The 17160-nt window shown below is 38.6% G+C and overlaps 1 protein-coding gene across 1 annotated transcript in view; it reads left to right on the top strand.

Moving 5' to 3' along the window:
- The first annotated feature begins 2088 nt into the window (after positions 1–2088).
- Positions 2089–17160, top strand: part of LOC137039084 (tight junction protein ZO-2-like) — a 105581-nt gene continuing 90509 nt past the window's right edge. Inside the window, exon 1 of the mRNA XM_067414283.1 lies at positions 2089–2238. Coding sequence (XP_067270384.1) covers positions 2158–2238 — 81 coding nt within the window. The 5' untranslated portion in view covers positions 2089–2157. The remainder of the gene's footprint in view (positions 2239–17160) is intronic.

Raw genomic sequence — 17160 nt, 5'->3', positions numbered from 1 at the left:
GAAAAATATTTAAAATAGCCCACACATTCTATCAATGAGGGAAGTCAACGATTGCGAGATAAAACCACTACTTTAAGGGGGGGGGGGTTCAGTCAGTCAATCTCATGTCAATCTTGAGTACCTATAGAGTAGTATTGCACCCTTCATATTTCCAAAAAGTCTTTAGTTTTATTATATTTATAAAATAAATATGGGCTGTACCGAGTCTTTCCGGAAAAAAACGAGCGCCTGGAGGCGTATCGTGTGGGCGGAGCTAAAGAATGACGATCGCGAACAAAGCGGTGATGTCCTCAAGCGTGGAGAAACCCATGGCTATCGATCTCCGCTAATAGATATATGATCCAGAATCATTCGGAGGCTGAAATAAATTGAACAGGAGAAACAGCAACAGCAGGACGTCCGTCTCTGTGGTATGTTGTGTTTAACATTGTGTTTACTCGCAGTTTATGAGGACATGATTCGGTTTATGGACTATTGTATGCGACTAAACCTAAGCAGTAGCAAGCAAAACGGTTTTGCACGTCAGACTAGTGTAGCGTTATACACAGAACAACAATGGAGTAACCGTTAGCGCATTTGAATGACGAAGCACGAGATCGTGTCGTTTACTGATGTTTACACACGCGACGATAGCCAACAGCAGAGACATTTGAAGCAGTTTAACTCAACGGCTGCTTCCAAAGCAGGACCGAACCTTTATCGCTGGGACCGCTCTGTCAAAAACACACTTCTTTGGTATGATTTGGTAAAGTCCTGACAGCAATGAACAGTGGAGATCCACTTTGCGACGCGACTGAAGCGATGTTGTGAAGCTTCCCGTCATTTGTGCGTTCAAATCAGTTTAGATGCAGCGCTGCCTTCCCGGGATGCTGTGCTGAAGCGTTGAAGTCGCTTGATATCACCCAAAGGAATAAAGTGGAGCGCGGCGCAGACTATAACGACGACTGGATCTGCACCTTGAGAGCAGTGTTTATGGGCGCGCATTTCCTCTCTCTCTCTAGTCACGCGCGCGCACCCTACCGGGAGAAGAGCCCGTACGGCCCATACAAGGACCTTCCGGTCTATTAACGTCAAGCCGAGCCATACTCGAAACAAAATGCGTGAAACAGCATTCCCCCCCCCCCCCCCCCTTTAAAGAAAAAGCGGCAAACGTTTCTGTCACGTTCTGACCTTTCTCAATGCCTCAGTGTCTAACGAACAATTTCAATGAACTACTGTGTTTTGTTGGTTTCCCTCATAGTTAGGGTGTGCTGGCTTTTTTCATCCTTTTCTTGAATGATAATTAAAAAAAAAATGTTTCTTGAGCAGCAAATCAGCATATTAGAATGATAGGCATGATTAGGATCACGTGACACTGAAGAGTAATGATGCTGAAAATTTAGCTTTGCATCACAGGAATAAAATACATTTTAAAATATAATATAATTTCACAATATTACTGCTTTTACTGTATTTTTTTTTTATCTTTGTATGTGTGAACAGCCCAAATAAATAAACAGTTCACTGTAAAATCTTATCATTTATCTGCTGTTGTGTTGTTTCAAACCTGAATGACTTTCATTCTTCCTTTTGAACACAAAATAAAATCATTTGAGCAAACCCATTGACAAACATATAAAAAACATATAAATACATAACCGTTGAATCATCAGCACCCGGTTGCCTTGCATGTTTTTTTAACGACTTTGTTTGTAAGCGAGTGGGTTTGTAAAAAGAAATGCTGTGTGTGTTCTAAATCCTCTATGTCACATCCACATGCTGAGGAAGATTTACACAGAGACTCCCTACAGCGCGCAGAGGACTGACTGTGTTATTGGATGCATGTTTATGTGTGTGAGAGGGGCATGTCAGCTAGAATCAAGGCTCAGGACCCTGTGTGTGTGTGTGTACGAGGAGGGGGAGGACAGTTGCCATTGGCTGACCAGTTCGGGGCTGCACCTGTTGTGTGTGTGTGTGTGTGTGTGTGTGCCAGCGTAGGGAGCGCACAGGACCTGCGCTAGAGAGTGGAGGCGACACTCTCTCTTTCTCCTCGTCTCTCCCACTCTTGCCTCACTCTCCGCACTGACAACATCCAGGGACCCAAACCTCTCCTCCCTTCTTCTGTCATCTTCAACTCTTTCATTCTGTCCGTCCATCTGTCCCTCTTGAGCCGTCACCATGCGTCTGGGAATTTCGGGCTTCATTACGGATATCCTCAGCACCTCCAGCAACATCTGCTTCTGTTGGGCGGAGGGAAAGGTAGAAGGATCCCTCTCCTCTCCTCAGGAGAGCAGGAGAGGAACTTAACTTCTTTAACAGTTTGTCTTTCTCTTTGTAATGCGCTGCTTTAGTTTTTTGTTGACTCGAAGGATCCCGTTTGTGTTGGAATCATCTACGTGTGAGCGTTTCTTGGCAAGCAGGGGTGTTTTGATGTGTTGAGCGGCGCCAACTCTCTGTCACAACATGTGGCCACCGTGAGTGGGAAGACAGAGAGAGAAACCTCTAGATTTATGACAAATAACTCTGAGGCGGACGTCTTGATGACACTTCTGTCATGTCAGAAACCACGCTGACAGCTCTAGATGGAGTTTATTCAGTAGGAAGTGTCGTGTGTTATGCTCACCTAGTTGCTTTAAAGGCATATAGTTCACCCAAAATATGACAATTCTATCATCTTTTTTTGATCCTCAAGTTTTTTTAATGTTTAGCTAAATGTTGGCAAGGTTTTCGTTCATATAATGAAAGCAAATAGGGACTGGGGCTGTCGAGATCTGAAAAAGTGTCAAAAAAGTATGATAAAAGTGTGACTTAAGTGCCGCAATTCAAGTCTTGGTAGGTTTGTTTATTTTGTCAAATCATTTGGTGCTTTGCCCTAGAAATAAATAGCTGAACATAGATAAACAGATCATTTCGTCCTCCCATGTAGATTTCAGTGTTGTTTTGTTTTATTTCATTTTATTATTTAATTGTATTTATTTTAAAATGATTACCTATAATATAATGTTTTTGATTTAAAATGTTATCATTTATATTATATATAATATATACAATATTTTCTAATAACAATTCTATATATATTTAGTCATTTTCAGGACCATTAAGATTTTTTCCCAAAGTTTTATGGCTTTTAGTCCCAATAGTTTGAGATTTTCTATATGTTAGTGTACCCTAAACAGTTGACAAAACTAACTTAGATGTGACATTTATCACATCTTTTAGTTTCTAAAAAAAAAAAAAACATTTTTGATAACTTTTTTTTAGCAAGAAAGGCTAAATTGTGGTTTAGATCTCATTCACTTACGTTCAAATCTTGCGTCAATAAGTATTGCAGTATTGACATTAGATACATCAATTGATCCTGCATATTTCATCATTGATGACAAACCTGAATGTATGTGTTTTTAAATTTTCTGATTTCTGTTCTTTTAAATGTTGTGTTTATGGCTTTGGGGACTCATTGTATGTCTGTTCATAATTGTTTTTTAAATTTGGTGTGTGGCGTCGGCGCAGAAGTGCAAAGGATCGTGGGAATGATATGTTTGGTGCCTCTTTCACGAGCCGATGTGTCTTTGTGACCTTGGAATAGAAAAAAAAATAGTGTTGACAAGCGATAAATCCACACTGACCAACTTGCGACAAGCATTCATTTACTTTTATTTGCTTTGGAATCATACGTACAAGATCCTAGAGCTGCAAAACTGTTATTAAAAATGAAATAAAGAGCAAAATTGATGTTTTCACATACTTTCCTGGCACTTTTCAAAGAGCTGTAATTAGAGTCAATGATTTAATAGCACAGCATAACCAGGTCACCAGTAATTCTGTTTTAACAGTGTTGCTTCAATTATCGCCTAATACATGTTTGTGTGTGGGTTTAAGCGGATGCATTTCCCCTCCCATCCCAAACGCTGTGAATCTCCCAGCTCATGGCGAGTGGGAGGACGTATGTCTTTTTCTAATCAGTCTGTCCTGGACATGTTATAGCATCACTTCGTCAGATTAATGCTTCCATATTGATTGATCCATTTGGAAGTGTAGATCTACGACCATGATGTAGCAGGCCAGCTTAACTCATCCAACACTGTTTATTCCCAGAGGTCCAATAGATTGTTCTGTCTTCAGAGAGCTGCTATTCTGCATTACTGAGCACCAAGCCAATTCCTATACCCATCTCTGGCCAACATATCAAGGATATATGATTGAAAGTGGCATATTTTGAAAGAAAAGGCCTATTTTTGGTAAATGACCTTTATGAAATGCCATAAATAGTGTTCAAACGAAATGGTGATGGACAGTTCTTGCCGTTTTCTTCTTGTCAAATCTCGGTAAAATCAGATGGCAGGAACTGGGCGATTTTGCAATGTTGTCCTGTTTGAGATGTTGTATTCTCCAAGTATACTAGTGGCTCAAAATGCCTTAAGGTTATTGAAAAATGTGGTCCAAGGACGTTTAGAGTCCCACAGGTGTATTGGTACACCAAAATAGACTGTTCTTTCCTTTAAGCATTGGAAAAGATTGCAACATCTGCAAAATGCAAATGAACCCAGAGCCGATTGAGACTTTGCATCGATCCCGAATGACCCTGTGAAATGACATTAATGTTGATTCTTTTTTAACATTAGTTAACCTGCTTTTAAATCTTTAAGAACTGAAAGTAACTTGCAATAGTTGCATGTCCATGTTGAGCGGGATGGCTGATCTCCGCTGACGTTTTTCCTCAAGGCTCAAATGTTTGAAGCCTGCAGGACGCCAATCGTGTGTCCCATTTTTATGATGCCGCGCTTGTCCGCAGGCGTCAATATGTGTCAGGTCACTGTGGTTCTGCGAGCAGTCAGTATTCAGTAAAGTGAACCCATTTGGAACAGACAAGCTTAAACATGTTTTCGTTACTTAATTTTTGATGAGCTCGTAAATAATGGATGTCATTGTAATGAATGTTAAATAAGGTGAAGAGCACAATGAGGTCGCGGTTTGTTTCAAGCATGATTTGGGATATCATTTGCCAATTTGACCTTAAAATAAATTGCTGAAACAAGACAACCAGATGATTTCTTTCTCATTGGTCTTTTGCAATATCCCTCAGGGATGTATGAGGAGTATGCATTTATTTAAATGAATATGTTCATGCTGTATGTGCTGTAGTGACTGATTCTCTTCTAAAGATCATGTCAAATATTATCATAAAGAGCAAATATGAAAAATATAGATATTTTGCTTAAACAAAAGTATTTTAGGCGGACAGTTAAGTTTTTCCATACAATGTGAATATTTTCATGGTAATTGGACTCTCTATGATAAAAATGTAGAACCTTTTTTTCTTCCATGACAACAAACCAAAAATCAATAGCATATATCTATCTATCTATCTATCTATCTATCTATCTATCTATCTATCTATCTATCTATCTATCTATCTATCTATCTATCTATCTATCTATCTATCTATCTATCTATCTATCTATCTATCTATCTATCTATCTATCTATCTATCTATCTATCTATATATATATATATATATATATATATATATATGCTATAGTCGTGGACAGTTAGTACTGGGAGTTTATAAAATGTTTCTGGCACAAGATAAGTCATCAAGATTTTGGTTTGTTGTTGCAACCTTTATTTGTGCCCTTTTAATATACAAAGGTTAAAGGGCATTGTGTGAATGTCACATTACAGGCTGTTAATGAGCAAATTCCACAAACAAACAAAAAAACAAACAAAAAATTATATATATATATATATATATATATATATATATATATATATATATAATTTTTTGTTTGTTTTTTTGTTTGTTTGTGGAATTTGCTCATTAACAGCCTGTAATGTGACATTCACACAATGCCCTTTAACCTTTGTATATTAAAAGGGCACAAATAAAGGTTGCATACTTTCATTAGAATGAATACATACTGAGCCACATGGTGAGTCAATTTTATGTGTTCTCCTGTGCTCTGCTGATTATTATTTAATAACATGTTTTTCATATTGATATACTCGATTAATCTTATTGCTGGGAAGTAATTTTCCTTTTCCAGAATTATGTCACATTACTTGAGCAGGGCGGGCATGTTTAATAGATTCATGTGGGGGATGTGACATTGTGCTGTATTTTATGGGAAAGATTAAAGGGATTTAAGTGCGTCAGCGTGTCAGCGTCTTCCCACCGAGCAGCTCTGTTCTGCAGCAAACCACAGCAGACGGGACAAACGCGACTGACCTAACAGTGTTGGGAACGTTACTTTAAAAAAGTAATTAGTTATAGTTACTCACTACTTGTTCCAAAAAGTAACTGCACTGTAAAAATCTTTTGATGGTTTAACTTAAAAAAGTAAGTAACCTGGTTGCCTTAAAATTTTGAGTTTATTGAAATTAAAAATTTGAGTTGATACAATGAAGTAAATTTGTTTAATAAATAGAAACTCAAAATATGATTGTATCTGAACCACAATTTTTTTTTTTTTGATAAATCATGAAAATAGCACTATTTGGCATGTTTCACTGCACCATCCCAAATAAAACACACATAATTACCCAGTATGCTTACAAAATCTTTTCACAATATTTTAATAAAGGTTGTCGAATAATTTTTTTTATTGTATTAATTCAATGAACTCAAAATTTTAAGGCAACCAGGTAACTTTTTTTCTAAATATTTTTTTACAGTGTGAGTTAGTAACTGAATTACTCTATAATAAAAGTAACTCGTTACCAGGGAAAGTAACTATTTGCATTACTGTAAAAAACTCAGCTAGAATATACAGTTCTGGAAGTATGCAACCTGCATACTAGGAAGTTTTATTTTTTAAGAGCATTCTCTATAATTTAATCCAATCTTTATATTGCCATTTTTACAGGACAACATAGATTTGAAATTTATTATTATTATTATTAATTATGATTATTATTTAAATATATGAATTTTGTCAGAATGCTACTTTTCAATGGCAAAGTAGAAAGATGCTCTTGTGAGTCAGAGTGTGTAGTTATGATATCTACCAGCAGGGGCTAATAGCTGAAGTTAACCAGCTAAACCCTGTCCTGATGGTTATGATATTCTACCAGAGATATAACAAATCCCTCTACTGTTTTTAAAGACTAGCTGGTAAAAAGGGCCAACATGTGACCCGCGAAACACAGATGATGGTTAACATGAGAGGGTCATTATCTCTTTTCCCATGGCCTCCTCTGCCCCCTCTCTTCATCATCTTCTTTCCTTTAATCCTCCCAGAGCCTTCTCTTTCCTCCATCCTTCCCTCTTCTAGATAACCTCTACTGTTTTAACTGTGATTCAGGCAGATGTCTGTCAGGAGAAGGAATCCTTCTTTAATTTAAGACCAAATGTTCTGCAGTTTGCTGATGTAGACATGATAATCAGGTAGTCTGGATTTTTTCGACATTAGTAAGTCAACTCAGCTTCTTTCAAACTATTCTATTATATTCTGTTCTCATGGTTATTATAAATTAAAGGTACACTATGTAGAATTTTTGCAGTATAATATCCCAAAACCACTAGGCCAGTGTTATATATTTTTTCAGATGAGTTCTTACAATATCCCAAATGTTTCCAACTATTTGTACATTTTGAGAAAATTACTATTTTAACTCAGGAGCCGGGACTTCTGAGGGAGTCACCTGTCAATTGTGTCATATCTGCTTTACCCTCGGTTTCCGATTTTATTCTGGAGAAGCACTTTTCTCTTTGCAGTGTGAACAAGTGTCACAGCAGCCGCTGAGTGAACGCACAGAGTAACGTCATAACATCATTTTAAACACACTTAAATGTGTCTAATATGATAAACAGAGCTGGGTTACCCCATACTCATGTGCGGAAAAACGGAAATGACGCCGACAACTGTGTCCCGTCATAATAAAAGTCCTGTTGCTTGCAAGGCATGTGTTGCTAAACAATCACTCCAGCGGCCTCGCTCAACTCCCTCAACATTCGGTCCTGCTTTGCTTCATACTACCGTAATGTTCATAGCCACATCCATGAACATGATTTCTGCCTGAGTCCTATCCCGAGTCTTTGAGGTGAAGACCGCATGTCTCAAGATTCTGAGCTAAAATTTGGCGCCCTCTAGCAGACAGAAAAGTTACATAGTGCAGCTTTAAACATGACTGAAAAAGTCGGCTGAATGAGTCAATTTACAGTTAACCCAGATCACAGTGAGACATGTCGAAAAAAGATTCTTGATTCAATGATTTGGCAAATTCATGAATTGCTTGTGCCAACTCTGAGTGAGTGAGTGAGTGAGTGAGTGAGTGAGTGAGTGAGTGAGTGAGTGAGTGAGTGAGTGAGTGAGTGAGTGGGAGATTCAATGATTCAGCAAAATCATGAATTCATGTCAACTTGAGTGAGTGAGTGATTCAGTGATTCAGCAAATTCATGAATTGTTTGTGCCAACTCTGAGGGAGTGAGTGAGTGAGTGAGTGAGTGAGTGAGTGAGTGAGTGAGTGAGTGAGTGAGTGAGTGAGTGATTGAGTGATTGAGTGAGTGAGTGAGTGAGTGAGTGAGTGATTCAGTGATTCAGCAAATTCATTAATTGCTTGTGCCAACTCTGAGTGAGTGAGCGATTCAATGATTTGGCAATTTCATGAACTGCTTATACCAACTCTGAGTGAGTGAGCGATTCAATGATTTGGCAAATTCATGAACTGCTTATACCAACTCTGAGTGAGTGAGTGAGTGAGTGAGTGAGTGAGTGAGTGAGTGAGTGAGTGAGTGAGTGAGTGAGTGAGTGAGTGAGTGAGTGAGTGAGTGAGTGAGTGAGTGAGTGAGTGAGTGAGTGAGTGATTCAATGATTCGGCAAATTCATGAATTGCTTGTGCCCACTCTGAGGTAGTGAGTGAGTGAGTGAGTGAGTGATTCAATGATTCGGCAAATTCATGAATTGCTTGTGCCCACTGTGAGTGAGTGAGTGAGTGAGTGAGTGAGTGATTCAATGATTCGGCAAATTCATGAATTGCTTGTGCCCACTCTGAGGTAGTGAGTGAGTGAGTGAGTGAGTGAGTGAGTGATTCAATGATTCGGCAAATTCATGAATTGCTTGTGCCCACTCTGAGGTAGTGAGTGAGTGAGTGAGTGAGTGAGTGAGTGAGTGAGTGAGTGAGTGAGTGAGTGAGTGAGTGAGTGAGTGAGTGAGTGATTCAATGATTCGGCAAATTCATGAACTGCTTGTGCCCACTCTGAGGTAGTGAGTGAGTGAGTGAGTGAGTGAGTGAGTGAGTGAGTGAGTGAGTGAGTGAGTGAGTGAGTGAGTGAGTGAGTGAGTGAGTGAGTGAGTGAGTGAGTGAGTGAGTGAGTGAGTGAGTGAGTGAGTGATTCAATGATTCGGCAAATTCATGAATTGCTTGTGCCAACTCTGAGTGAGTGAGTGAGTAGGCAAGCTTTTAACCCAAGAACTACGTGTTAACAAATCATACAGACAGGTTTTGTGAACCAAATAAATCAATTAACTGAAGATTAAAAGAAATATTTAATGAATTAGGCATTTATTAGACACTTTATACTACAGTGCAAGTAAAGAGTAAAGTAAAGTTGCTGCAAGAATTTACCCACACAGACACCACAACTGATACTGAATAGTTTGTTAGTTTCCAACACAATGTTTAGTATATCGGATCCTCCCTTGGTATCCTTTCTCTTGTTTTCCAGCTCTATCAACACCCCCATTGCTCTCGTCTTGATCACAGAGAACAGGAGAGGTAATTAACCACAGACAGATGGTGGAAGGAACGGGACAAGCAGGCAGCATGGACACAATGCCCATAATTACTCTTTTCTGAACCGCTGTACTGAGAACACTGCGGGCCATCATTACATAATAACTGTATGGGTCAAACCTTGGTGGATACACGTGGAGATGACACAACACTTTCTCACGTCAGACGGCATGAACGAGGAATGATATATCTTTTTCACTGTCCCGCAAATGAAATGAGTGATTAGCACTGACTATTTGCAGTACTTGAGTCCTCTACCCTGTCAATCAAACGGCCCTCTCTGGACAAACATTGCTGTTAATGTTGGCAAGTCTTATTGAGGAATGACACAGGGGAGTCTGGCTGCAGTTGGCACCGATATTCATGACTGGCATTTGGCTGTGAACCACTGCCCAGGTGCACTGCGGTGCCGGCGGAAGACGATTGGCTTTCTCAGCAGGTTACTGTACTTTGCACATTGGATGTATATTTCAAGGACAAATGCATGCCCTTATTGTATCACCTTTGAAATTAATTTTATTTCTTGTTTTACCAGGGCTGGCACTTTCTTAATGTCACATATACACTGGCGGTCAAACATTTTGAGTCATTATGATTTTTAAATATTTTTAAAAGAAGTCTCTTCTGGTCAACCAGGCATTTATTTGATAAAAATACAATAAAAACAGTATTTTTTCTGAAAAGTCATGTGACACTGAAGACCGTTATTTAATAATATTTCCCAATATTGCTGTTTTTAATATATTTTTCATTAAATAAATGCAGCCTTGGTGAACATAAGAGACTTCTTTCAAAAACATTAAAAAAATCTGATTTATTGTAATAACTTCTGACTGACCGTGTAAATTGCCAGATTAGAATATGATAACGCTTCCTTTGTGGATAAAAAGTTGCATTCAAAGATCTTCATGACAGCACAACTCTAACTATCCCTGAAAAGCATGCGGAGGCTTTCTTGTCAATTACTGCGCTGGGCTTCAAAGGGGAAAAAGTGGAAAGCTTGTATTATTTTGACAGGTCTGGCATGTAAATCCCTTTAGTCTGTGGGTCTGCTCATGCGTTAACAAACAGGGTATAAAATTCGAATAGGGAGCAAAGTTATGCTGACATCTGTCCTCTTACATTTCTGCACCCCAATGTGTACATGGAGCAATTTTATGTGTCTATAGAGAGTTTGGGAGAAATCTTTGTATTTAAACTATTGAATGTTTGGGGTTCAGTGTGATTTTTCAGAAATTAATACTTTTATTTAGTAATGATGCATTATATTGATCAGTGACAGTAAAGACCTTTATAGGGCCCTATTTTAACGTAGCGCAAGGCCGCAAGGCCGTGTCCGAATCCACTTTTTTTTAGTTTTTTATACTGTTATCTGAGGTCAACTAATGATGTTTGTGTGGTTTTTACATTCCAAAACATCATAACTAATAAGTAATAGGCTATTTCCTACACTGGTTTTGAGGCTCTCTCCAGGTTTTGGGGAGTGATGCAGAGACTTGGAAGTAAACGCCCACGGCTAGGATTGGATAACATGTGCATATTTAATAGGGCTGTCAAAATTCCCTCTAAAACAAACACGAATATTCGAACTATTCGAACATCTGTGTGCGCAAAAACAAGTAGATTGTTATTATAAATTATATAATTATAATTATATATAATTATTATATATAAATTAACTAATGGCTAAGACTGCAGAGCACAGACCTCTCTCCCACGCGCTCTCTGCGGATAACGGTTTAAATGAACAAACTTTGAGTGCTGATCAAGAGTTTTGTGCAAGCAATTTAAGATCGCGAGACTCGCGACTCTTGTCCCAAATATAGCAGGCTTCATTCAGTGAAAATGAATGCTAAACATGAAACTTTTCCTTGACACAAAACAGCAAATAATCAAACCAGTGGAAGCAGTGCATTTATCTTTTATTCATGCGATATATCTACAGTCAGTACAGTAGCCTACACTTTAGTGTTTCTGTTTAACGATAAATAAAATGAGGCATGGTATGCTAACTGTAGCTTACACAGCTTGCATATAACTTTATCTTTATCCCTGTCCCTGAACCCCCATGCGCGCGCTCACTTGCAAAGCAGACAGCCTACGCCTCTACTACCGCGGTGGGGGATTTTTTTCCGCTTTTTTTTCTTTCTTTTTTCGAATATTAATTTTCACCTTCGAAATTCATTATTTTTAAACTATTCGAATATATATTTGAATTTAGAATATTCGTTGACAGCCCTAATATTTAATGAGCTTAAGCTCCCCTGTCAGTTCACATGAGAGAGAAGACTCGGAGAGATTGATGGAGAAGCGGCAACCAGAATGATTCTCTCGACCACAGGACTCGTAAACGTCTTTTTATCAAACAAACACAATGATTTTTTTCTCATCGACCCGTGATTGATTGGACTATTATTTTTATATTACACATAGCCCGCAAGAACGGACGATATTTCAGCCTGCGCGCACACACATACACACATACACGTTTGGCGCGTGCCACCCATCAGATGTTAACTGAACAAGAGAGAGAGAATAGCAGAACAAGAACAGAATATAATGAGATTCATCGGCCTGCCGGGCTTTGCGAGCCCTGGCCTATACGTGTCTGAGTCCAGCGTGCTAAATGTATCCTCTCACGTGAGCTGGAACTTCATTAAAAATAAATGAAGTATCACAAATTCCTAATATTATGATCCGAAGGAAGCTTATGCAGTGACTGTGTTCTTCCTCAATATCTTGCTTGCTATCTTCTTCCACATGTTTATTGCTGCTGGCTAGTGATCGACCGAACAGCTCCATGAGTCGGTTACTGGATTACACGTTCTGTAGAGGCGGTGTTTCTTCGCGCAGTGACGTCAGGATGAAGCATAGTACCGTTTGCTGAGCCTGGTGTCTATATAAGCTTAAAGACTGAAAAGTTTTCAGCTCTGAAACTCAGAGGATATTCTTATATTACCATGACGTTTTATATATCAAAAGCAAAAGGAAAGTTGATTTCTCAATTCATCACCCCTTTAAAGACGGAAAAACTGGTTGGCACACCAAGCACATGTTCTAAAAGGGTTGTATCTAGTCTCTTAATGAGCATATATGTTTTGGCCATAATGTGCAATAAACCAATCAGAGTCTCATCTCCCATTCCCTATAAAAGCATGTGCGTCTGCCTATAGGTGCATTTTTACTAACGCACCCTTTAAATAACACACACAACAACAAAAAAACTGCAGGAAATATTTTTTCAGGAAATATTTTTTCATTTCATTTTAAAATGTCAGAAGATATATTGTTGACGTTACTGTTACAATTCTACTTCCAATAAAGTGAGTGTTGGCAAAAATGGTTGTCATTTCTGTGTTGAGGCGGCAGGGGTGTTGTCGGTAACTGCTGAATGTAACTAATAAAATAACTTGTAATCTTACTTAGTAATTATTTGAATATACCTTAAAAGCTTCTTACTATTTTGAGACTAATATGCCATTTTTATGTGCAGTATACATCAGATCGACTGTGTAATGGAAGCCTGTTTCTAATAAAACTGGTCATTTTGACCAAGTTCAAAATAAGAAAAAAAGTTGCAGTTATGATAAATAAATATTGGATTCAATTGCCAATAACAGTCTTTCTTTCTTTTGTTGGCAGAAACCATGGGTTTCCTGTTATTATATGCACTTGTAAACAGCCCTGTATCGCTCATCAGAATATTAGCATTTAGTCAGGTTATGTTTTATGAAGCTTGAAGCATCACTGACATGTTTTTCATCACAGTGGCATAGTGCCACAACACCATCATCAGTACTGCGCTTTAGTGCTAGGCTTATTGAATCAGGACCTTGGAGGTGTTTCTCTATCCTACTATGGCTGTCTGCCCCACCGTCTGTTTGAGAATGTAACCTGTGTGTGTGTGTGTGTGTGTGTGTGTGTGTGTGTGTGTGTGTGTGTGTGTGTGTGTGTGTGTGTGTGTGTGTGTGTGTGTGTGTGTGTGTGTGTGTGTGTGTGTGTGTGTGTGCGCGTGTGTGTGTGTGCATGTGTGTGTTTGCGGCTGTTTTCATGAGTCAGAGCAGATGAGGCTCGAGTAAGCCCTGCGGGTCAGTTGATAGGGGGGTGTCACATCAGAGTCTGATCTCCGCTGTCAGTTCGAGATTGATGTCTGGCCGTGACATTGCCAATTCAAAATCCCCTCTCACACACAGCTCTGCTGGCATCCGGGAATACAAAAATACACACACCGCTTTCTGAGCGAGAGGCTGCCACCAAGAGTTCTGGGATGGATTTTTGTACACACAGAGGTTGAAGAATCTGTCACCTTATGTGTTTTTGTTTACTGTCATACACACACAGACACACACACTTCCATCTCTTACAAGAGGTCAAATAAAGGTTAAGTTTTGTCCTTAGTAAGTTATGAAAAGTATGGTGTGTGTATATGTGTATCTGCTCAACGCTCATTATCTGATGATCTCATGATCTGATGATCTCATGATCTCTAAGTATGAGTATGTACTCCCCTCTTACCTCTCACCTTTATCCTTGTGTTGTATAAATGTGAATTTGTGGCCCAACGAGATCTAAACTGTAACGTACCCTCACTTTTTCTTGCATAATGGCACTTCTCAAATGAGCACGATTTTGACTGAAAGCCTTGACATTTTTGGTCCCCATTAGGAAAATGGGCCGTCAGACCTCCGCTCATCTTCACACACAGATGAAGATATTAGTGTTGAAATCCGACGGCTCAGAAAGGCCTTCATTAACACCAATGTCATTTCCTCTCTCAAGACCAGCTTATACTTTGGGCTAATTTAATGATCTGAGCTCATGATCTGAACTTAAAGGGTTAGTTCACCCCAAAATGAACATTCTGTCATTAATTACTCACCCTTATATGTCGTTCGACACCCGTAAGACCTCCATTCTTTTTCAGGACACAAAAAAATATATTTTTATTGCAATCCGATGGCTGAGAAAGGCCTTTATTGGCCACAATGTCATTTCATCTCTCAAGACCCATAAAGGCACTAAAGAGGTCATTACAAAGCCCATCTCACTACTCTACAATCATTTAATGTAGAAACGAGAATGGTTTTTGTGCACACACAAAAAACATAAATAACTAAATATATAGTGATGGCCTGTTTCAAGAATTGTCCTTTTTGGATGAACTAACCCTTTAAGGTATTTCCGAATCCCCTTTTACTTGTTTAACAATGGAAAAAAACAGTCTACGTGCCAGGCGCATTGCTCCAAAAGGTTGTATCTAGTCTCTTAATGAGTCATGGGTGTGTTGTGGGCGTAACATGCATCAGACCAATCAGTGTCTCATCTCCCATTCACTTTGAAAGCCCGTTGCGCTTGCACCATGGCGGATTCTCTATTTAGCGGAAAGATTGAACGCTTCTCCAGAGAGAAATCCTTTTATTTTTAATATTTAAAAATGTTTGTGTGCTCTGCTGCCCTGTGTGTGCAGAGTTTATGCGTGTTAATGTGCACCTGCCTATGCACAAATTGCTCATTTTAAATAACACAAAAAAACTGCGCTATTGACTTTAGATCGAATTTTGTTTCAGTTGCCTCAAAATAGCAACACTCCATCAATGCTCCTGAACACACCTCGTTTTCAGACCACCACAGCTATGGGCGAACAGATGGGTGCGCGTGCATTTGCTATTTAAACATGGGACTGTATGTAAAAATGATAACTGCGTCAGGCTGAAACTTGCAAAAACACTTGCGTTGCGCCTGGCACTGCATTGTACCAGGTGTATAATAGGGCCCTGAGTGATTTTTTTTTGCAGAACGTTCTCTGTGAGGGTCATGTGTAGAAGTAGGTTTAGGGTTAGTGTAACAGGAGAGAATATATATAGTTTGTACTAGGCCTGTCACGATAGCTACTTTTGTTTCGCAATATAACGTCTCAGAAATAATTGCAATAAACAATATTATTGTCATTATGCCACTGAATATTTAATCCTAATATAACTGCATAATAATGCAAGTAGACCTACACACTTTCAAATGACAACCTTTTGATTCTTTAGATCATGGAAATTAAGGGTGAAAAATATATTATCCTAAATATCTGCATTGATATTTATGTGCACCGGAATAGGGGATTGCGGCTTCGAAATTATATAAAGTCTCAAATGGCGCCTTTTTTCACCAATCGATAACCGCCCTGCGTTGCGGAAAACATACAAGATGACAGTACAATCGAGTAAAATGTTACACTGTAAAAAATATTTTGAAAAAAAGTTACCTGGTTGCCTTAAAATTTTGAGTTAATACAATGATCATTTTTTGAGATTCGACAACCTTTATTCAAATATTATTAAAAGATTTTGTAAGCATATTGGGTAATTGTGTGTTTTATTTGTGATGATGCAGTGAAACATGCCAAATGCTGCTATTTTCATGATTTATCATATTTTTATGTGGTTCAGATACAATAATATTTTGAGTTTCTATTTATTAAACAAATTTCCTTCATTGTATCAACTCAAATTTTTAATTTCAATAAACTTAAAATTTTAAGGCAACCAGGTTACTTACTTTTTTAAGTTAAATCAACAAAAAAACATTTTTTTTACAGTGTACCGTTCATTATCATGTCAACATAATGGCGATATAGGCTATATAAATATTACAAAAAAGGATTGAGGTCATGTACATATATTGTGCGATATATAGATATATTGATTATTTTAGCTTAGTTTATAAAGTTTAAATATCATGTCTACGGAATGTCCCAATAAAGCACCAAAGTTCAACGCGTGCTGACTCAAAATCAACATGCATTTTAATGCATTAAATAATAAAATATCAAATCGTGACTTCTTTTTTTTTACACGACAGTGCTAGCACACTTTATTTAGCAATAAATTTACGCAACTAACATGTTTTGAACATTAGACATACTTTAATTGAATATTGTATATTCAATTAAAGTGTTAGAGCGTCATGTTCTCAGTTAATGTGATAGACTATTACAAAGATACCATTTTATCATCTATGAACATCTATGCTCTTTAAATATAAGCATCAGAATTTGCCACATAAAAAAGCTTAGGCACATATGAAAAGTCTACTGTGGCGGTTCCTTGTGTTTTCGTCGCCACTCCTTCTGTCTCTTTTGGGATGACAGTTTGTGTTGTGGACTGTTTTGTCCTGTCTGTTCTGTTTCTTCCATTATAAGAGACAGATTGTGTGACTGCTAGCACCGCTAACCAGCCCCCTACGCCCCTCACAGTGGGGCAGCTCCCAGCCCGTATCTCCTCTCTTGCTGTCACATCCTATTATAGCAGCCAGGCCCTCTGTACGTCTGCACAGCTTGTGGCAACGGTCGCCTGCGTCTCAGACCTGCTGCCTGGAGCCTAGAGTCTGACTGCTGCTCGACACGGACTATGGCCTTCATCGAACACCCCTGCGTGTGCGTCCCTCTCTTTACATGCT

The sequence above is a fragment of the Pseudorasbora parva genome, chromosome 13, assembly GCF_024679245.1.
Source record: "Pseudorasbora parva isolate DD20220531a chromosome 13, ASM2467924v1, whole genome shotgun sequence".
In the NCBI taxonomy this organism is placed as follows: Eukaryota; Metazoa; Chordata; class Actinopteri; order Cypriniformes; family Gobionidae; genus Pseudorasbora; species Pseudorasbora parva.
Note: the sequence above shows the minus strand (reverse complement) of the source record. Positions and strands in the feature narration are given on the sequence as shown.